We start from the raw sequence: 22864 nt of genomic DNA on the forward strand, positions 1-22864 counted from the left end.
TTGCACAAATTGAGGGAGACAATGCCATCCTGTCTGATGTTCAGACTCTGCTTGCAGATGTAAGAAAATAAATCTGTACTGCCCTGCCCACTTTACTGTTGCTCCAATCAGAGGAAACTGCAGTTCTGAAATACATTTTTAAAAAAGCGTGAAGACTTCTGCCTAAAGCCCATACGCAGCATACATATTGGACCCCAAGTATTCTGGCAAGAGCATCCTGTCTGGTGCAAAGATCAACAAGGCCTATGGTGTCATCACTACTGGGTCTCGCCACATTGGCCTGGACGAGGGCAAGGTTCTTGGTAGTCTGGTGAAGTACACTTCCAAGCAAGGGCTTTGGGATGGAGATGCAATATGGCAGTCGTGCCAACACATCTCATCAGCCACCTGGTGGAAGGGACTTTGTGGATCTGAGGCTCTTTCCCCTGTTGCCTCCATCATCCTCCAAATCCAACCAACATCAGCCGCCTCAGAGCGCAACTGATCCTTGTTTGGGAACACACACACCCCAAAGCACGCAACAGGCTGACCAGTACAAGGGTTGAAAAATTGGTGGCCAGTCGGGCAAATTTGAGGCGTTTTGAGCCTGACAACAAGCCATCCTCAACAAGGTTGGAAAGTGACAGTGTAGATAAGGCCTCAGAGTCTGATGTTCAAGAGGTGGTCCAGGGAGAAGACATGGAAGCCTGAGAGGAAGACAACTAAAGCCTTAGTTTCTAGACTGTCATTTTACAGATGTATGTTGAATAAGGTTTTTGGGAGATGCGATGGATCGTTGGGGATCATTCAATAGTCCCTTTCTTTTGTTGTTCAGTGAAATCTTCCCATGTGAAGAGTCAACTAATTTAATTAAAATTAAATTCGTAACTATTTTTTTTAATTTCTATTGGAAGGATTTAATCATTTGCAATTATGTATACTTATGATAAACATTTTACCTCATGTTTCTGTCTCCATATGATATGGTAAATATATCCAATGCAAAAAAACATCTTAATTTAAATGGTATTTATTTGCATATATTTCAGTTAATTCCCATATATTCCCGTTAATTCCCACAGAAAGTTTCCACCTCTGAATATTCCCCAAAAGGTGCAACCCTAATCCTGACCCTCCAGCGAAGCGTTCCGGAGGTGGTAAGAAGGTTCTCGGGAAGCAAGGGTGTCCTGGAGAGTCGCACTGCTGACAGCGGTGTTACTGGGGGGCTGATAGGTTACTGTGATGGCCGGCTGTCTCATAGGTAATTCGCGGAATTGCTCCAGCAATGTATTCAAGGCACAGTCATGGTGTTCTGCCAAGGTCTGGAATCCGTCCAGAAGACCTCAAAGTAACTCCTCGTCTCTCCCAATGGTGGCTCCTTGGGAAGAGATGGCTTGGCGGAGCTGGTCCGAGTCTGCAGGGTCAGTCATGGCCAGTTCGTACTTTCAGACCACAGGATAAGACCCAGATAGTTTGAAGTAACTCAAGTTTATTACAAAAACGGGGCAGGCAAATGACAGGTCAAGGGCAGACAGAGGTCAGTAATCCAGAGCAGAGTCCGAAAGGTACAGAACGACAGGCAGGCAGAGGCCAGTAACCCAGGGTAGTGTCACAAGGTACAGAACGGCAGGCAGGGTCAGGGCAGGCAGAGGAGTATGGGAAAACCACTGGTAGGCTTGATGAGACGAATTAGCAACAGACAAACAGAGAACACAGTTATAAATACACAGGGATAATGGGGAAATGGGCGACACCTGGAGGAGGGTGGAAACAAGCACAAAAACAGGAGAAACTGATCAGGGTGTGAGTAATGGAATGAAGAAATATAGAAATATTAGGATGAGCAATGTCAGAGTCCGGAGTATATATATATATATATATATATATATACCATATTTACATAAGTATTCAAACCATTTGCTATGAGACCCGATATTGAGCTCAGGTGTGTCCTGTTTCTATTTATCATCCTTGAGACGTATCTATAACTTGATTGGAGTCCACCTGTGGTAAATTCAATTGATTGGACATGATTTGGATAGGCACATACCTGTCTATATAAGGTCCCTCAGATGACAGTCTATGTCAGAGCAAAAACCAAGCCATGAGGTTGAAGGAATTGTGCGTAGAGCTCTGAGACAGGATTGTTGAGGCACAGATCTGGGGAAAGGTACCAAAACATTTCTGCAGTATTGAAGGTCCCCAAGAACACAGTGGCTCCATCATTCTTAAATGGAAGAAGTTGGAAACCACCAAGACTCTTTCTAGAGCTGGCCGCCCGGCTAAACTGAGCAATCGGGGGATCAGGGAGGTGACCAAGAACCCTATGGTCACTCTGAAAGAGCTCCAGAGTTCCTCTGTTGGGATGGTTGTCCTTCTGGAAGGTTTTCCCATCTCTGCAACACTCCACCAATCCGGCCTTTATGGTGGAGTGGCCAGATGGAAGCCACTGTTCAGTAAAAGGCACATGACAGCTCGCTTGGAGTTTACCAAAAGGCACCTAAAGAACTCTGACCATGAAAAACAAGATTCTCTGCTCTGATGAAACCAAGTTGAACTCTTTGGCCTGAATGCCAAGCGTCATGTCTGGAGGAAACCGGGCACCATTCCTACGGTGAAGCATGGTGGTGGCAGCATCTTGCTGTGGGGATGTTTTTCAGCGGCAGGGACTGGGAGACTAGTCAGGATCGAGGCAAAGATGAACAGAGCAAAGCACAGAGATCCTTAATGAAAACCAGCTCCAGAGTGCTCAGGACCTCAGACTTGGGCAAAGGTTCACCTTCCAACAGGACAACAACCTTAAGCACACAGCCAAATGAATGCAGGAGTGGCTTCGGGATAAGTCTCTGAATGTCCTTGAGTGGCCCAGCCAGAGCCCGGACTTGAACCCGATCGACCATCTCTGGAGAGACCTGAAAATGGTGGTGCAGCGACGCTCCCCATTCAACCTGACAGAGCTTGAGAGGATCTGCAGAGAAGATTGTGAGAAACTCCCCAAATACAAGTGTGCCAAGCTTGTAGCGTCATACCCAAGAAGACTGCCAAAGGTGCTTCAACAAAATACAGAGTTAAGGGTCAGAATTGTAATATTTTTTTAGTAATAAATTCGCAAACATTTCTAAATCTGTTTTTGCTGCTTTGTCATTATGGGGTATTCTGTTTTGGGGAAAACAATTGAATCAATTTTAGAATAAGGCTGCAACAAAATGTGGAAAAAGTCAATGGGCCTGAATACTTTCCGACTGCACTGTATGTATTAGTGATGGGCTGTCTAGACATTATGGATAGAATATATAGTGTATAGCTAAAGAATACATGGATAGAATAGTATATGTACATTAATAGTTGAATATGATGGCCTTGACTAGAATACAGTACATATGAAATGGGTAAAACAATATGTAAACCTAAAAGTGACCAGTGTTCCATGTCTATGTACAGGGATGAGGGATGAGTAACCGGGTGGTTGCCAGGTAGTGACAGTGATTAAGTTCAGGGCAGGGTACTGGGTGTAGGCCGGCTAGTGATGGCATTTGGGTTGACCACACCACCCTCTAGAGAGCCCTGCGGTTGCAGACGATGCAGTTGCCATACAAGGCAGTGTGATACAGGATGCTCTCAATGGTGCATCTGTAAAAGTTTGAGGGTATTAGGGGGCAAGCCAAATTTCTTCAGCCTCCTGTTATTGAAGAGGCGCTGTTTGTCCTTCTTTACTACACGGTCGGTGTGGGTGGACCATTTCAGATTGTCAGTGACGTGTACGACAACGAACTTCAAGCTTTGCACCTTCTCCACTGCGGCCCCGTTAATGTGGATAGGAGCGTGTTCCCTCTGCTGTCTCCTGAAGTCCAGGATCAGCTCCTTCGTTTTGTTGACATTGAGGGAGAGGTTATTTAACTGGCACCATGTAGCTAGGCCTGCCAGGCCTACTGGTTGTATGAATTTGGGATCTATCATCCCACAACTGTCCCAGAGTCTGTTTGTGCTATTTCTTTCTCTACAAGTTGACCAATAGAATAGGTCAACTTTTCTACTATGGGGGACTAACAAGTCAATTTAATTAAATGCCGAAATTGTATTTATTTTATTTAACTAGGCAAGTCAGTTAAGAACAAATTCTTATTTACAATGATGGCCTACCAAAAGGCATCCTATGGGGGCTGGGAATAAAATTTTAAAATTTAAAAAATATAGGACAAAACACACATCACGACAAGAGACACACCACTACATAAAGAGACCTAAGACAACATAGCATGGCAGCAACACAACATGACAACATGGTAGCAGCACAACATGGCAGCAGCACAAAACATGGTACAAACATTATTGGGCAAAGACATCAGCACAAAGGGCAAGAAGGTAGAGACTGTCCATGACTGAAGCTTTGAATGAAGATGGAGAAAAAAAAACTGTTCAGTGTGAGTGTTTTTTTGCAGCTCGTTCCAGTCGCTAGCTGCAGCGAACTGAAAAGAGGAGCGACCCAGGGATGTGTGTGCTTTGGAGACCTTTAACAGAACGTGACTGGCAGTATGTGTGTTGTGTGTGGAAGATGAGGGCTGCAGTAGGTATCTCAGGGGGGAGTGTGGTCTAAGAGGGTTTAAAATAAATAAGCATCAACCAGTGGGTCTTGCGAAGAGGTATAGCGAGATGACCAGTTTACAGAGGAGTAGGCTCATATAGCCTAATGAGCCTACTCCTGTCTATACAGAAATAAATAAGTCAACAGGGACTGAGTTGAAACAAAATCAACTTTATTATTTTCTTTTATTGACTATTTTCTTTGTGACTTTCAGGTTCTGATAATCAAAGGTTGATTATCTACAAGGTCATGGGTTGGATGACTGTTTGGATATTTCACCAACGAGGTAGTGGCAAACTATTTTGGTATTGGTTATTAAGGGTTACTAAGTGTGAGAAATACTTTGTTACCCCTTGTTGAATACTGTAAGTGGTTTTGAGAAACTTTCTTTTTGTGTTTCATGCTGATAGTTGGAGAAATCAGTCCACTGCTCTTTATTATTTCCATTGAGGGTTATCAGTCTAAAGCTACAGTATATCAGTGTTTGATTGTATACGCTGACTATTGAGGCACCATACTGGTGCTTTTGTTTTGGTGTGTTGACTATCAAGACTCTCGACTCTATACCACTGCTCCTAGTGGATGAACATTGTTTATGTGAAACATTCTATAATTCTAAAGGAAGAATAGAAGAGACTGATACACTTCATATGAATAGGTGGAATTAAACCAAAGAGTTCTAAACGTTTATCTGGACTCACTGCGTGGATTGATTAATGGAGGACATGCTATTGCACTCTTATTACACTCTTACTCTTAGATTGTTATGAGTTTACAGGATGTACACTGAGTATACAAAACATTAAGAACACCTGCTCTTTCCATGACAGACTAACCAGGTGAAAGCTATGATGCCTTATTGATGTTACTTGTTAAATCCACTTCAATCAGTGTAGATGAATGGGAGGAAGTGAGTTAAAGAAGGATTTTTAAGCCTTGAGACAATTGAGACATGGATTGTGTATGTGTGCCATTCAGAGGGTGAATGGGAAAGACAAAATATTTAATTGCCTTTGAACGGGTAATGGTAGTAGGTGCCAGGCGCACCAGTTTGTGTCAAGAACTGCAACGCTGCTGGGTTTTTCATGCTCAACAGTTTCCCGTGTGTATCAAGAATTGTCCACCACCCAAAGGTCATCTAGCCAACTTGACACAACTGCTGGAAGGATTGGTCAACATGGGCCAGCATCCCTGTGGAACGCTTTCGACACCTTGTATAGTCCATCCCCTGATGAATTGAGAATGTTCTGAGGGCAAAAGCAGGGGGGGGGGCTGAAACTCAATTTGAGGAAGGTGTTCCTAATGTTTGGTGTACTCAGTGTGTAACGACCATGACATTCTGGCAACTTTGAGAAAAACTATTTTATAGCGGAGTTGTGCCTGTTGTTCACACGTGCATCTGCCCTCTCATTTGCTAGAATATTCCCACATGATCTCGCCTCCTCCCACCTGCTTTTCCATCTTCTTTCATACTGGACGCAGAGACATAAAAATAGTATCCACGTGTTCATCTGACACTGGGGAAGTACAGTACCAGTCAAAGGTTTGGACACACTGACTCATTCAAGGGTTTTTCTTTATTATGGCTATTTTCTACATTGTAGAATAATAGTGAAGACATCAACACTTTGAAATAACACATCGAATCATGTTATTCACTCAGCTTCCCTTTATCTAATATTAGGTTTTAGTTGAAAAAAGTGTACAAAATGTGGGAGCCAGAAAGGGGCAAATACTTTTTTCACGGCAATGTACATTGTAGCAATAGGTTTCACATACAAACTTTATAGCCTGTCAGAACTCAGAATCAAATAGGCTTTGCAACAAAAAAAACATGGTCGCTGTGATAGAATGTTTATTTTGGTTGACGATTTTTCTGCATTTATTTAAGTTCCATGGCATCAGGTAGACTGATTTTAGATGTGTCCATGTAAACAGGATTATTAGGGAAATTGATCTTCTTGCAAAGCATGTAAATGTTTTAACTATTATATTATTCTGACTATCCACAATAATCGTATTATTGTGTGCATGTAACCATACTCATTGTGATCTGTATCAGAAACTGGGCTGACCATCACTGGCAATGTGGAGACTACAGCTTTGCTTTATTTTAATTTACAAAGCTAAAGGACTAAATTAGCGCTGAGTTTTTTCCTATTGACTGTAGTGTTTTGTGGATTAACTTTTCTTTTAATAAAGATAATTTAGCCAAGTGCATTCTGTCTTGAGTTTTTGTTTCACTGCTTCGGCGTTTGTCGCCTAAGCATCATTCTCCTTCGGCTGAGAACGATGGCTTGTGGAATCTAATGACCTCACCATGTCTGATCTTATAATGACAAAATGTGTCATTGTTTCAATTCTATAGAGCTAAGTCCTCTAAAGAATCATTATTGGGGATATGTAATTCCTAAGGAACACGCCATGTTCAATTTCATAGTGGTATGACACAGCTCTAATGAATTTGGCATAAGTGCCTCAAGGTGAGGGAGCAATTGTCATGAGAGAATGGAGAAAGACTATTCTGTAGAGGTAAGGTTTGACAACTGATATTTAAAATGCTTTGCACATGGCTTTCTCAACATGGACCTTATCAATCAAAACATGTTTCAAGGGTGAAAGTTTTCCACAGCATTGCTTATTATCCACAACGTGGAGATCTACAAGATATTAGACTAATAGTTCCAGTTGTAATGAGTACATTTGTCCTGTCCCCTCCCCCCTACCAAGGACCTTACCATAGACTTTAGAGGAGATGGTGTTGCACTTGGAGCAAGTCGTAATGACATGCATGAACCACGTGATGTTGGGTTTGAAGAGTCGCCCTGGCCCATGGAGCCAGAGGAGAGATGTAAGAAGGAAGGTAGTACCTTTGACAATTCATACTTCCTCAATTCTCCCCATCCTTCTCAAAAGCCATTGGAAAAGGTCATAGGGGAGGGCCTCCATCACTTTGCAATAATATACCTATGTTTTTCATTTTACTGTAGCAGCACAACTGAAGCAATGCAAATTGTGTTCCCTCCCCAGGTAGCTGTGGTCAGGCCCAAAAACTGAACAGTGGCAGGTGGAGAGCATGGGACTATAGTCCCCCAGAGGTCGCAAGTCCTCAGGCAGAACCTATCCAGGAACATCCTCCTGTTGACTTAATTCTCTGTTTTTAACCACAGCTACAAATTTAAAGTACATACATTTGAGCTTTATTTTATTTCAAGGGACAGTTTCCTGGACTATAATGCACTTTCAATGAAGATTCTGTGTCTGGGAAACCACCCCTAAAAATGTTTCTTAAATTGTGTACTTTAGGTGCTAGTAAAATGCAATAGATGACCTGAAGGGGTGAAAGTGGGGTACTGGTAATTTACCAGGTATCACTCTTGAAAGACAGGTGCCAGTTAATGAGCTGAACAGTACAGACCAAATTGTAGAGGAGGATGCACCTGAACATGCTTCCAGAACTGCTCTGGCTGAGTCAGAAGCCTCGAGCACCATAAGCCAACCAGTCAAGCAGAAGACAGTCCCCATCAAGGATCAGGATCTTTATCTGAGACAGTCCGAAAGCGATTCAGATATTAAATTGGATGCATCATCTGACTCTGACTTAATCTGAATGCAAGTCATCTGACCCCGAGACATAAACCTGAATGAGATTAAATTAGCTCTAAGGATCAGTACTGGCACTGCATAATGTAATATGAAGTGATGGTTGTCTTGTCCAGAATAATTTACATTTCTTTATGAAATTATGTGAAGCCTTGAAAAAATAATGCTTTTGAAATGCTTATTTGTCTGGCTGTTCTGAAGATTACATAACTTGGGTCCACCTACAGTGCCTTCAAAAAGTATTCACACCCCTTGACTTTTCCCACATTTTGTTGTATTACAAATTAATTGCAATTCTTGTTAATGATCTACACAAAATACTCTGTCAAAGTGGAAGATAAATTCCACTTTTATACAGTATATTGATTAGATAAGTATTCAGCCCCCTGAGTCAATACATGTTAGTATCACCTTGGCAGCAATTACAGCTATTTGCCTTTCTGGGTAAATCTGAAGAGCATTCCAAACCTGGATTGTACAACATTTGGCCAATATTCTTTAATCAAGCTCTGTTAAATTGGTTGTTGATCATTGCTAGACAACCATTTTCAGGTCTTGCCTAGATTGTCAGGCAGATTTAAGTCAAAACTAACTTGGTAAGCAACTCCAGTTTAGATTTGGCCTTCTGTTTTAGGTTATTGTCCTGTTGAAAGGTGAATTAATCTCCCAGTGTCTGGTGGAAAGCAGACTGTACTAGGTTAACCTTTAGGATTTTGCCTGGGGGGTGGTTACACCTAAATGTATTTAGGCTTGCCATAACAAAGGGGTTGAATATTGGATTTGAAACATCCCAGCGTTTAATTTAAGCAATGTCAAAAAAACGAATTCCACTTTGACTTCTTGGGGTAGTGTATAGGTCAGTAACAAAAAAATGTTGATCTAAATTTAATCAATTCAAAATTCAGGCTGTAGAACAAAACGTGGAAAAAGTCAAGGGGTGTGAATACTTTCTAAATGAATTGTACACTTTCATTTGGGTCCATATGTCCGATACCTTTTCTTGTGAGAAAAACTAATTCATGGGACATGAAGAGTGATGAAGATAGCTATGATGCCTTAAATATTTAACACATTTGTCTCCGTTTGTTCTGGACAAATAAAGTTACTATGCCATTGCTTCTGTTCTGTGCCAAAAGGTGCATGCTCCCACCCAAACTCTCAGTCCCGCGAAAATACACCAGCCCGTGGTTAGCAGTTGCTGAAACCCCATATATGTTGAAGCACTCGCAGGGCACGTCATTAGTTACCACAGCTACAAAGTCAGAAACCCCGCCTATTTATACTAAATCTGTTTTTAAAATCTGACTTTAAATCTAACCACACTGCTAACCGTAATCTTATTAAGATCAAAAAACTCATTTTTGTTTTCATTATTTATATTCAATTTTGACTCTGTGGCAACACTCACGGCGTCAGTCAACTAGCCGCCATTTCACATTATCCGGACAGGAGCATGACCTAACCTTATGCCGGGAATCGTAGTTTTTATTTTTTTAAACACCCTGAAATCAGACAAAATCAGCAACGTGCACCTTCGTGAACGCTCGAATGGTAAGTATTTACATGTGTTAACTGGTGAATTTACGCGGATAGGGGACTTGTTCTGGCTGCGTTTTTAAAAACGTGGAATGTAGTTAGCTAGCTAAGTAACGTTACTCCTAAGAGTCCTACTCGACATTTTGAAAGTGAATTCCAGAGTTAGCTAGTTACTTTGCGCCTGGAGACCAGGCCGGCGCCAATGGAGTAGTCCCAATAACGTTGCGGAAGTGGTGTGACATTTCAGACGTGATACGCATGACAAAGGTTAATTAACGTTAGCTAGCTAACTTGTTATTCGCTTTAGTTAGCAACCGGTTACGTAGAACTAACTATGGCTACGCGGCGTGGATGTCTCGAGTATGGGCTGGTTAACGGGAGTGCAAACATTTTAGTCTTGAAACATTGTTAGCTAAGTCGTTAACATTCAAGCATTTCTTGGCTAGTTAATTGTTTCCAAGTACGTTACAGTAACGTTTAACGTCGTTAAGCTGCACTGGCTGGCTTGTTTAGCAATGCATTGGAAGCTAATTATAAGTAGCAGACCGTAAGAGCTTCGCCAGAAAAAAATACCGGTGTGCACAAAAGCACGTGCAACGTTAACTACGGTAAGTAACTAGCTGGTTCTGCTCGAATTGGTAGTCAAACAACAAACCAAATGCTAGCTAACTGAATGTAGTTAACGGTTAGCCAATGACTACCAATTCAGTTAAGTAGAAATATGTTCAGTATATGCCTGGTGTCCTGACAAATTGTTCAGGCACTATAGTAGCTAGCTAAAACAAGACCATCGACGTAACATAACTGATGGCTTTTATCATGACGTTAGCTATGTCTTCATTGTAGTTTCGTGATTAGCATCAGCGGGTTGATTTGTCACCTGTGTACTAAACTTGCCAGGACAATTTAAATGCTTATTTGTATGCAATGTTGCCTGGAAACCCGACGTTGAATTACATTGAATTCCAAGTCGGACAGATTCTTTTGAATCAGACCCGAATGTTGAATAAAATTATATTTTAATATACTTTACCGGTTGGTCTTTTTGGCATTAGGAATGTATAATTACATCAACTTTTCAGCGCGCTGGTCATGCATTCAGATGCTAGAGGCGAAAGAACGCACACCTATTTATGCGAGGTGCTGGCTAGGGGAGTGGAACACTTAAAAAAATAAAGGAGAGCCGCACAATCTAGGCGCTCAGATGCAAAAATATTTATGTCCAATGTTTCGACATACAAGCTGTCTTCATCAGGGTATAATGACAAACACTGCGGGATGACTCATTTATATAGTGTCAAACGACACACAGGTGTCTAATCATGCCGGGTGTGGCCTGATATCATTGGTTAATTCTCATATTAAAATAGCATTAAAAAAAAAAAAAATGGATAGCGTACGATCATAGATACAATTTGGCTACATAAGCCTACAAACATTTACAGTAGCACAATCACAAGAATGGCTTCAGATCAAAGTCTACGTTGAGACCGAAGGGAGCAAGGGTCTTTAAATTAAAGAAAGAGCAGCCTCTCGTTTTAACAATAAATTGTCGAGTTCACCCCCGTTCCTAGGGAGGGTGACATGTTCAATGCCAATATAACGTAGAGACGAAATCAAGTGGTTTTCTTCCAAAAAGTGAGCCGCAACTGGGTAAGTCGAGTTTTTGCGCCTAATTGTGCTACGATGCTCCAAGATACGTACTTTTAATTCGCGCTTTGTTTTACCCACATATTTTTTTTATCACAAGGACAAGTTATAAGATAAATAACTGCCTTAGTGGAGCACGTGATAACACCTTAGATTGGGATCTGTTTCCCTGTTTGGGGGTGTTTGAAGGATCTACGTTTATAAGTGCCATTACATTGAGCACAGCCGTTATTACACTTGTAGTTTCCATCCAGTAGGGGAGCAAATACACGTTGTGCGGGGATATCTTGGGGTGGTAAATCAGAGTTTACCAGTTGATCTCTGAGGTTTCTGCCCCGCGAGAATACGACCAAGGGAAGGTCCGAAAACACATTACCGATACTATCGGATCTTAGAATGTGCCAATGTTTGTGAAAGATTCCGTTAATTTGTTCAAAGCACTTTGAATAGCGGGTAGTTAGAACGCAAGAATGCTTATTTTTGCAAGACTGACCTTGAAAAAGGTCATGTCTCGTTTTGTTTTGAATTTTCTCAATGGCAGTATTAATCTGACCATTTTTGTACCCCCTCCCCTTGAATTTTCTTTGGTCTCAGCCAATAACAGATAGTTTTTTACAAATTCTTTTGATTTGACAGAATTGGCTGTAGGGCAAACTGTTTTTCAAGGGAAGTGGGTGACAACTATCATCCCTCAACAAACTGTTACGATCAGTAGGTTTCCTGTAAAGATCAGTGTATAGAACATTATCTTCACACAAGATCAGTAGATCAAGAAAACTGATTTGACGTGTATCAGATTGCATTGTAAATCTCAGATGCTCAGAACAGGAGTTAAGAAAAGCATGGAACACCTGGAGCTGTTTTGCATCACCCCTCCACAGAACAAAAATATCATCAATATACCGTTTCCAAATACTGATGTTAGGCAAGAGAACATTTTTGAGAGAATTGAAAATAGACTGTTTCTCCATGTAACCCACATACAAATGAGCATAGTTAGGAACCATGGGGGATCCCATAGCAATACCATTCGTCTGAAATAAAGAAATCATTCACCTGAAGCATGCTCACAATATAAAAAATATATGCAGGAGATGCATGCATACTTGTCGAGCTCGTTTACATGCTTCTGTGCATGCTTCAGAGATCTGAACGCTACAAGCACTTTACAGAGTTGATGTAATTGTACTTTCCTGTGAATATATTGTCTCACATTGCTGCCGCCAAAAGGACCAACTGCACAGACAAACAGTAAAGTACGTTAAAATATAATTTTATTAAACACTCTGGCTTGTAGAGGGAGGAAACCTTCCTGATTCAAACACTCATTTCTGCCCAACATAGTATTCAATGCAATTCAACTTCGGATTTCCAGGCAAGCAATGATGATATGCCTGAAAGTTATGTTTTGCTTATTCGAATTGGCTAAGTGCAGTAGGTGCTTAACTGTTATTGGAACAGTCATTCAAATAATTTTACTCATCATTGCATTAAACAGATGGCGACCGATCAGATGACCGATCATGTAAATGGGAATGGTACAGAGGAACCAATAGGCATAACTGAAGTGGACACAGCTACAGCTGAAGTTATCCATTCAGACAATTTCCAGACTTTATTAGATGCTGGTTTACCACAGAAAGTTGCAGAAAAACTAGATGCAATTTACATAGCAGGTAAGTGCATGTTATGTATAACCTAACTGTTTTTTTGTTATTGTCATGTTCTTCCTTTTTAGTTTGTATTTCTATTAGAAACTTGTATTTATTTACCTAAGCAACTTTGTGTGATATATTTACAAACAAAGCTATCCCCACCATAACAAAGAACTGTGAATTTGAATGCATTGTTTCTGGGTGGAGTTGACAAGCTTTGCTATGGCTAACACTAATTCTGCTAATAGGTTATGCACGTATAAACTACACATTGACACATCCAGCCCAAAGCAGGAGCTTTAAAGTATTTAAAGCCAAAAGTAATTGCCAACCAAAGTTCCGGAGCATGTTTTTATTTAAGGATGGAACTCTGCAACGCTTGGGGGGGGGGTTGTGTTGTTGTCTTGATATGGTCTCCGGGGGAGCAAAAGAAAAGCGTAGTGGGGGTGTTCAGATGTCTGAATTGATTTGTGCATGTACAGCTGGCCTGGTTCATGCAGTAGGATTGATGCTTTTGGTTGTGGGTGCAGTTAGCGAGATACTTTTTCCCTCCTTTGATGAGCTTGTTCGTGTGCATTTCCTTGGTTTCTGTAAGCATAAATCATTATTCTTCATATTTTATAATGTACAACTAGCCTGGCTGGTTACTATTTCTAGCAACGGTGACAATTTTAGGGGGTTTTGGTTGTCCACATGATGATCTCTATACTCAAATACTGGAGCAACTCAACGTTGCTGTGATGGTTTACCGCTAAGATCTGATTGGACTTAATCCCATGAGTTCTTTGTGATTTCATTGGCAAACAGTGGTTATATTTGAAATGTCACCCTTCTACAGGCCTGGTAGCGCACAGTGACCTAGATGAAAGGGCTATTGAAGCATTGAAAGAATTTAACGAAGAAGGTGCTCTACAAGTCCTGCTTGAATTTAAGGAAAGTGATCTGTCGCATGTGCAAGTAAGTGGCCGCTGCGTTACACTTAGTTGAGGATGATTTAATGAAACGCGGGGAGTACTAAAAGCTTCAACTTTCCTTTTCAGAACAAAAGTGCCTTCCTCTGTGGAGTAATGAAGACTTATAGACAGAGGGAGAAGCAAGGGACCAAAGTTTCAGATTCCACGAAAGGACCAGATGAGGCGAAAATAAAAGTATGTCAACACCAGGAAGGAAGTTTACACTTTGTAGAGATGAAGGCATGCCTCTTTTCCAATATCTTGGCATAGCCAATTGTAAGAGTCTTGCTCATTTGTTGGCAGACTTGATCTTGACTTAGCTCGTCAGAGTATTATACCAATGTTACAAAAGTCTGTCAGTTTAGGCTACGCGGTCACGTTTTTTGCATAGCTGATTTACTGTGGTGATTTATTGTGGTTGTGTGAAAATCAAGTGGTGTCTGTGTGTGGTTACAGCAACATTAAATATTTTTATTTTGATAATGACAGGCTCTGCTTGATAGAACCATCTATACACTTGATGTGACAACGGGTCAGCGGAAGTATGGAGGCCCCCCCCCAGAGTCTGTGTATTCAGGTGCTCAACCCACTATTGGAACAGAGGTAAGGTCTTTTTATCTTTCAGGGAACAAACACTTTTGAATAAGACCATCAAATGTCGACAAATCTCTGTTTGGCCTTATGATGACGTTTGTAATTCTGGAGTGACTCTTGTTACACTGAGAGCTTACCGCTAAGATCTGACTGGGCCAAATTAAATGTTTTTTTCCCGCTCTCGTCTCCTTGATTCCCATAAATATTTTACATTTCCAGAACTGACCACTTTCTTAGCTGCTCACAAATGTTTTTTAATGACTTGTTTCATGACCTCCCTTTGCAGATATTTGTTGGGAAAATTCCTCGAGACTTGTTTGAGGATGAGCTGGTGCCCCTCTTTGAGAAGGCGGGACCTATCTGGGATCTACGTCTAATGATGGACCCCCTGAGTGGCTTGAACAGGGGCTACGCCTTTGTCACCTTCTGCACTAAAGAGGCTGCCTCGGAGGCTGTAAACCTGGTCAGTGTCTCCCCATGCTTCCAGTTATGGGCTGTCTCTTCAGCCTATCAGTCAGTTTGGAAGTATGAACTTTGGGATAGTCTGTGCCATGGCTGTTTCATATTTATCCTTGTCACACTGGTTGATGAGTTCCTCTTTCCCTAGTGTAATAATAACGAAATACGCCCCGGCAAACACATTGGAGTGTGTATATCTGTTGCCAATAACCGGCTGTTCGTCGGCTCCATCCCCAAGAGTAAAACGAAAGAACAGATTGTGGAGGAGTTTGCTAAAGTCACAGGTAAGAAAGATCTTTGTTGATGGGTGAGATGGGCACTTTTCATTTGATTAAGTCAACGACATGTCTTGTAGTTGTAACTAAATACATGATCACATTTTGCTCAAACCTCGCTTAACTTTTACTATTTCTAACAGAGGGTCTTAATGATGTCATACTGTACCATCAGCCAGATGACAAAAAGAAGAACAGAGGTTTTTGCTTTTTGGAATACGAGGACCATAAAACTGCTGCTCAGGCCAGACGCAGGCTAATGAGTGGCAAGGTGAAAGTGTGGGGGAACGTGGTTACTGTGGAATGGGCAGATCCCATAGAGGACCCAGATCCAGAGGTTATGGCCAAGGTAAGTGATCTGCTGACTACAAAGTGATGAAACACTGGAGAAGCAAGGTGTTATGTCCCAAAGGGCACCCTATTCCCTATATAGTGCACTGCTTTTGACCAGGGCCCATTGGACCTGCTCAAAAGTAGTGCACTATATACAGTGCCTTCAGAAAGTATTCATACCCCTCGACTTATTCCACATTTTGTTACAGCCTGAATTCAAAATGGATTAAATAGATTTCTCACCCATCTGCACACAATACCCCATAATGATAAAGTGAAAACGCGTTTTTAGAAATGTTTGCAAATTTATTGAAAATGAAAGCCATTATCACATTTACATATGTAGTTGCACCCATGTTAGAATCACATGTTAGAATCACATTTGGAACCGATTTACAGCTGAGTCTTTCTGGGTAAGTGTCTAAGAGCTTTGCACACCTGGATTGTACAATATTTGCACATTATTCTTTTTAATATTCTTCAAGCTCTGTCAAGTTGGTTGTTGATCATTGCTGGACAGCCATTTTCAAGTCTTGCCATAGATTTTCAAGCTGGTTTTAAGTCAAAACTGTAACTGTAAGCAACACTGGAGATTTTCATTGTTATATTTCCAACCTGAAGTCTTGCTTTATAGGCTTGTGGGTGATGCTTGATCAACCTTGGATGTCTTTCATTTAACAAAATACAACCACTAGTCTTTAAGTGGGTGCAGATCACACTGATGCCTGTGTGTAACCCATGTAGTTGAAGTTCTTAACACATTTCCCATTGTGCATTTCAACCCACAGGTCAAAGTTTTGTTTGTCCGAAACCTTGCGAACAGCGTTACGGAAGAAATACTTGAAAAATCCTTCGGCCAGTTTGGTAAACTGGAGCGAGTGAAAAAGCTGAAAGATTACGCCTTCGTTCACTTTGATGAGAGGGACGCTGCAGTTAAGGTACTTTATATTGAGTGATAATATAATGAGAATACATTGCGGTAAGTAAATGACATTGAGGGTGTTTAATTGTATGATGACTGTAGTTTGCCACTATCTCCACAGGCATTGGCTCAAATGAATGGCAAAGTTCTGGAAGGAGAGCACATTGACATAGTCTTTGCAAAGCCCCCCGATCAGAAGAGGAAGGAACGCAAAGCTCAGAGACAAGCAGCCAAAACAAACATGTAAGACATGTCTTGTACAAAATATATTTTTTGCGCTCCACTTTTCAAGGCCCAATTTGAAATTGGTGCATGACTGATTCTAAGGCCTTGTTTACACTGCAGGCCCTAATGTTCAAATCCGTTTTGTTTTGCAAATCCGTTTTGGAGTACTGACTGTCAAAATGGCAAGGTACAAGTGACCAAATCAGATTTGTGGGTGTTCAGATGGCAGTTATTTGCTGACATGGCTATGCTAGTTGTCATAGTAATGATGGGTGTGTGTGCAGTGGTGTAGGCTGATTTGGTGGTGCTTGTGCCTTCTATCAATCAGAAGTTATGTAGCAAGCTAAGGTAACAACAATGTCTGCCATGGATGTTTCCCAGTTGCTTTGAAAGTTCAAAGAGTGTCATAGTGTAACAACACTTAAAGCCTTTTAAAATGAGTCCTTTTTGGCTAGCCACAGTAGTCAACTATCTAGCAAGGTAGCTGTTTGTCTTTCTAGCACATTCACTCATTTGTTTGTAAACAATTAACAAGGTAGTTACCTACAGTTTGTTCTTGTCAAACTGTCAACAGAGCAGCTAACAGACAACAAGATATGCCTAATAAAAGTCTAAAAAAAGACTGCGCAAATAGATCATATTTTACCATTCAGAAAAGTTGCATGGCTAGGAATCAGATTTGTATCTGATTTCAAACCACCTAAGAAGGTGGTTTCAAATCAACGTTTATTTGTCACGTGCGCCGAATACAACGGGTGTAGACCTTACAGTGAACTGCTTACTTACAGGCTCTAACCAACAGTGAAAAAAGGTATAAGGTGAACAATAGTTAAGTAAAGAAATAAAAACAACAGTAAAAAGACAGTGAAAAATAACAGTAGCGAGGCTATACACAGAAGCAAGGCTTTAACAGTAGCGAGGCTACATACAGACACCGGTTAGTCAGGCTGATTTGAGGTGGTATGTACATGTAGATATGGTTAAAGTGACTATGCATATATAATAAACAGAGAGTAGCAGTAGCGTAAAAGAGGGGTTGGCGTGTGGCGGGACACAATGCAGATAGCCCGGTTAGCCAATGTGTGGGGGCACTGGTTGGTCGGGCCAGTTGAGGTAGTATGTACATGAATGTATATGTGAAGGTTTGAAATGTGTGTTGAATTATCTGATTCCATGTGATTTTGGGCTGTTCAGACTGCAGGAAAAGTAACAGATTGTAATGGGATATGTATGAAAATTGGATTTGAGTCACTTTAAACTGCCAGTGTGAACAAGGCTTTAGTCATCAAATCAGAACAATGAGTCCATGTGTGGCTCAGTTGGTAGAGCATGGTGTTTGCAACGCCAGGGTTGTGGGTTTGATTCCCACGGGGGACCAGTACGGGGAAAAAATGGATGAAATGTATGCATTCACTACTGTAAGTCGCTCTGTACAAGAGCGTCTGCTAAATAACTAAAATGTAATGTAAATGTAATGTGTGTTCAGTGCCTTGAACGTTTTTGCCAGGTTCTGCTTGTTTCTTCCATAGGTATGATGATGATTATTATTACAACTACGGCCCCCCTCAGTTGGCCCCTCCCACAAGAGGCGGCCGGGGTAGGGGAGGTTATTCTTACCCACCCGACTATTATGGCTACGATGATTACTACGATTATTATGGTTATGATTACCCCAACTACCGCGGGGGATACGACTACGACTACTATGGCTATGAAGACTTTCAGGCTCCCGCTAGAGGAAGAGGGGGCAGAGGTGCACGGGGGGCATCCCCAGCCAGCGGCAGGCCAGGCGCTCCCAGGGGCAGAGGTGGTCCAGGATCAAGCAGAGGAGGTGTGCAACAGAGAGGCCGCGGCGGGGTACGTGGTGGGAGGGGTGACCGCGGTGGAAATGTAGGAGGAAAGCGCAAAGCTGATGAGTACAACCAGCCAGATTCCAAGCGGCGCCAAACCAATAATCAGAACTGGGGCTCTCAACCCATTGCTCAGCAACCGCTCCAAGGTGGTGATCATTCTGGTAACTATGGTTACAAATCTGACAACCAGGAGTTTTATCAGGATTATTTTGGGCAACAGTGGAAGTAGAACATTAGGGCTTTAATTCCAAATCCTTTTTTAGAGACTTGATCTGATTGGCTCTAAATCCATATGGTTGCCTCACTTTTTTTTCCAATTTGGTGACATCTGGCAAGATTTATCTTGTATATATTTTAATAATCCGCTTGGACTTGAACAGTAGTCACACTTCTAACTGTTTTTGGCTAACTGGTTTTTGTTTTTTCAAAGTTGATTAATGCGATTTCCATTATCAGGTTTAAACATTTAAAAATGTGCAATCATGTGATCCAGCTGTTTTATTTGGCTGTAGTTTTATGTATGTTTTTAGTGATTCCATGTTTTAAGTAGCTAACAGCAACTAAACGTATGTCTCCTAAACATGTACCTACTTAAAACAAATGAAACCACAATTTGTATTTTACAGAAGATAATGCTAGGAAATGGCGTGTCTTGTAAAAAAGAAAAAAGACTAGTCCTATTTATTGGGCTTTACATTTTGGCTTGTATTTTTTTGCTATTTGTCTGCTTTAATAAACATACACGCAGAAGTGTACAAAACCTAAAATTGTGTTTCAAATTCATGTTTCGGAAAATTCTCTCTTCAAATTGCCTTCAAATTTAAGGCTCCTTGTGGAAGAAAATAACTAAATGTTTGCCTATGTTTCCCACATGCTGCAACTTCACATTTGCATGGCATAAAAAATGTTATCACTTATTTCAGTAGTCGGCATATTCCACAATTCAAGTGTTACGTATGTGTAGAGACATACACCATTTGAGTTAAGTTTTTTAATTCGAGACCGTATCTCAAACATTCTCGATTTAGATTTCACAATTTCATAGCCCAAATGAAATGGATTCCCGTTTTAAAGAAATGCCATGAAAGTGGAGTCTTTCTCTGATGGCCAGTTCAAATATATCCCTTTGGCTATTAAGAAATTAGTCTGTGAAGATGTTCTTGTCCCCGAAGGCTCTACATAGTCATTGGTAACCTTAACACTGATCTTACATGTTTCTCAATCTCAAATTGAGTAACGATGGGAATAATTGGCATGCATGAACTGTCTGTACGTAGTGCTTGTAGTTTGGACATAACCCCCAATCTTTCCATATCCCAACCACTTGACTCTGGTCACCTTTAAAATAACACAGCATGGCCACAGTTCTGCTCTACCTTTTCCTGAAGGCATAGCCTTGTTGCATGTGAAGTTGAAGGGTGTAGAAGTCTTGGTGAATGACTAGAAACCCCTTTGCTTTTTCCTTACTCAAGTTCATTTGTTTGTCTTTAATGTGCATTGGACTGTGTTCTGTAGTTACTTGTAGGTAGCTAGCTGGATGTTATGTGGTCATCTGTTGTGATCTATCTTCTAATTGCGTCCTTTTGTTACCTGACTAGCAGGGAAAAGTGGTCGAGGCCGGTCCTGACCTGTCACTATGAAGACTGACCTGCTATGTGAGGTTATACTGGAAGCTGCCAATTGAAGTGATGGTAAGGTCAACTCAATGGTCCAATGATATTCCAACTTTACAGGAGCATATCTGCCAGATTAGAAGATAATCAAAAGGGCAAACTCAAGACACTTGTTGCTTGGACTTTTTAGACCGTTGCTGCAAATAGTTTACACACCTCTGAAAACCTTTCTCAAAGCTAAGGATCCGGATCATATTCTGCGCATGCGCATGTTATTTTACGCACACTAGCTGCTGCTCACACTCCCCTCAAGTTTCTCTTTTTACTCACCCTCTTCTGGACCATGCTGATGAAGCATATGTCTTTGGGGTTATTTCAGCCGTTAAGAAATTTGACAAAGTGATTTGATCTAACGTTCCCCCAACCATCGTCTGTAACAGATATTGCAGTTGCACAAGCAGGACGCAGCCCTTACACATTTATTCCATTGGAGAGAAAACAATCAGGTTTTTGTGTGAAGTAGGCTAATGCTTTATAGTCATATCGTAGCCACTAGCCAGAGTTCCTGGGGGAAAAAAGAACACTACTACTTTGACTGCCTGTCTGCCTCCTGCTTAGCCAATGCTTGTAATGATGAGAAAATAACATTAAATCGCTAATTAGACTGCGTCTCTGTGTCTTGCTTGTGTTTGATATGCTTCCTAAATAGCTGCATGGAACTCCCCACTTGAGTTTTGCATTGGGGCAAAAAATGATTAGCGGTTCAACCACACCCAGACCCTACTAACTACTATTTTGCTTTTCAATGAACATGCAAGTACCGCACGAGTAAGCGGCCTAGCTGTTCCAACTCTGGACAGGTGAGCATGCATTTTGACCCGTAACCAGTGTCTGACAATGGGCGAATGTGTTTTGCATCGCCCGGCGCGCTATTATTGCTTGCATCGTTATGTCAACTACTGCTTAGACTGCCTACTATTTGTCATAATCTTCATAGTATACTGCCATATCGTAGCGATGATTGCTGGAAAAATAACTAGCCAATGTTTGCGATGAGAAAATAACATTAAATCACTATTTTGACTGCCTGTGTGTCTTGCTCGTGTTTTGATATTCTTGCCTAAGTAACTGCATGTTAACTCAGCAGCTAAAAATAACAGACTCGCTAGACTGCTTATGTTTGCAACAGACAACTGTTACAACCGACAAAGTTTGTACGAACATCGATCATGTCGTGTGTGTGCAACATGATGGCTGCATGTAACACCCATCCTGAAAAAAAAACATTAAGTCACGCTTGAGGCATGGAAAGCATAGTTTGAACATGTTGACCATGTCTTAAGCATGGACTGTAAAAAACACATCTCTCTCTCTATATATATATGTAGGCTACAACATTTAAGTGGAAGGAGCACTGAGCAGACTACTGTGGGCAGCAGTTACGTAAAAACATAAATACTGCACATGTGTAGAAATCCCATTATCCACGGCAAGTGGGGTTCCAGAAAATCCAAAACCACAGCCACGCCGTTGTTTTTATACGCGTGCCACCTCCCCCATGTATCCAAAGAATATGCCATTTTAAAATGACTATTGAAGATGTTGAGTTCCCAGTGGACTGTTGATCCCGAAATGTAGTTATGCCTTTTGCACTTTGTCTAAGTTTGAAGTGGCTCAGAAGAGCTTGACGCTAATGTATATGTTGATGCATAATGCAGCTTTACGATGGAATAGACATATTTAATTCTATTTTTATTTTGATTGGCTTTAATATAATGTTTAGCAGGTTTTTAGGTTTAACCACCTGGCATAAATGGTCAGGCATTCCAGGAAAGTGGTTGTTTGTCTTTAAAGGGTTGGTTAACTACCTCAGTACAAAGGATACAACTGCCCTGTCTACTGTAAATTTGGAAACGTAATTGATGAAAGCAGGGCTTGTTCCACCCAGTACTGAGCACAAGGGCAACAGCAGAGCACCAGTAATTTGTTTATTATAGGTGCTGCATGCTGTTATTCTAACACTGCGAACAGTCAAATTGGGCATGTTAAATAATCTCATGTAATGAGCAAATTAAGGAACAAGCCCTGCTTTCATATGGTTTGAACTGAATTGGCTATGTGCTTATTCAGATAATGTAGTTTAGTTTAGGAAAATGGTACTTCTTGTAAAAGTTTGAAAGAAAGATATGCTTTTTTCAGAAGCATTGCAGTGTCCTTTTTCTTTCTGGGATAGTAAGTATGTTGTAAATGATCCATTCCTTTTGGTTTCCTGGAAACCCAATGTAGCATTATATGCAATTCAACATTGGGTTTTCAGGCAACCCATTTGGAAGGTTGCATACACACTTAAGTTTGAGAGCCATCAGTCTACTTTGTGTACAGAAATGTGCCTAATCATGATGTATAACATGAATGTTGATCAGACATCTATGAGCTGCCTTTTTGTCACATTTTAAGTATGTGACAAGTGTCTTGAATCTGCATCATGTTGAGCATGTAATTAGTAGCTGAGTTAGCTGTATATGACTTGGTTTATCCAGTTCAAATGGGATACTGCAGTTTAAAAAAAGAGAGAGATGTATTTCCTGGATCGCATAAAGGAGACAACAACTTGATCAGGTTTTGTACACAG

The 22864-nt window shown here is 41.1% G+C and overlaps 1 protein-coding gene across 4 annotated transcripts; it reads left to right on the forward strand.

Moving 5' to 3' along the window:
• Nucleotides 1-9572: 9572 nt before the first annotated feature.
• LOC115194490 (heterogeneous nuclear ribonucleoprotein Q) lies at nt 9573-22411 on the forward strand. Of its 4 annotated transcripts, none has more exons than XM_029754229.1 (12): nt 9574-9715; nt 12849-13026; nt 13844-13962; nt 14046-14153; nt 14448-14561; nt 14839-15015; nt 15160-15295; nt 15430-15635; nt 16408-16557; nt 16663-16784; nt 18296-18623; nt 20218-22411. In XM_029754229.1, exons 1-12 carry the CDS (start codon nt 9713-9715, stop codon nt 20257-20259), a joined length of 1683 nt encoding a protein of 560 aa, XP_029610089.1. In that variant the 5' UTR covers nt 9574-9712; the 3' UTR covers nt 20260-22411. The 4 variants fall into 4 exon arrangements, with proteins under 4 accessions (XP_029610077.1, XP_029610089.1, XP_029610097.1 ...); XM_029754237.1 differs by having other exon boundaries at nt 20221-22411; XM_029754217.1 differs by lacking the exon at nt 20218-22411 and having other exon boundaries at nt 9573-9715; nt 18296-19386.
• Nucleotides 22412-22864: the final 453 nt, after the last annotated feature.

The sequence above is a fragment of the Salmo trutta genome, chromosome 1 (assembly GCF_901001165.1).
Source record: "Salmo trutta chromosome 1, fSalTru1.1, whole genome shotgun sequence".
NCBI lineage: Eukaryota > Metazoa > Chordata > Actinopteri > Salmoniformes > Salmonidae > Salmo > Salmo trutta.

Coding starts and splice junctions, on each gene's coding strand:
- LOC115194490 (XM_029754217.1), top strand. Junction 14,562..14,838: donor AACCCACTATTGGAACAGAG/GTAAGGTCTTTT, acceptor CTCCCTTTGCAG/ATATTTGTTGGGAAAATTCC. Junction 16,785..18,295: donor CAAGCAGCCAAAACAAACAT/GTAAGACATGTC, acceptor TTTCTTCCATAG/GTATGATGATGATTATTATT.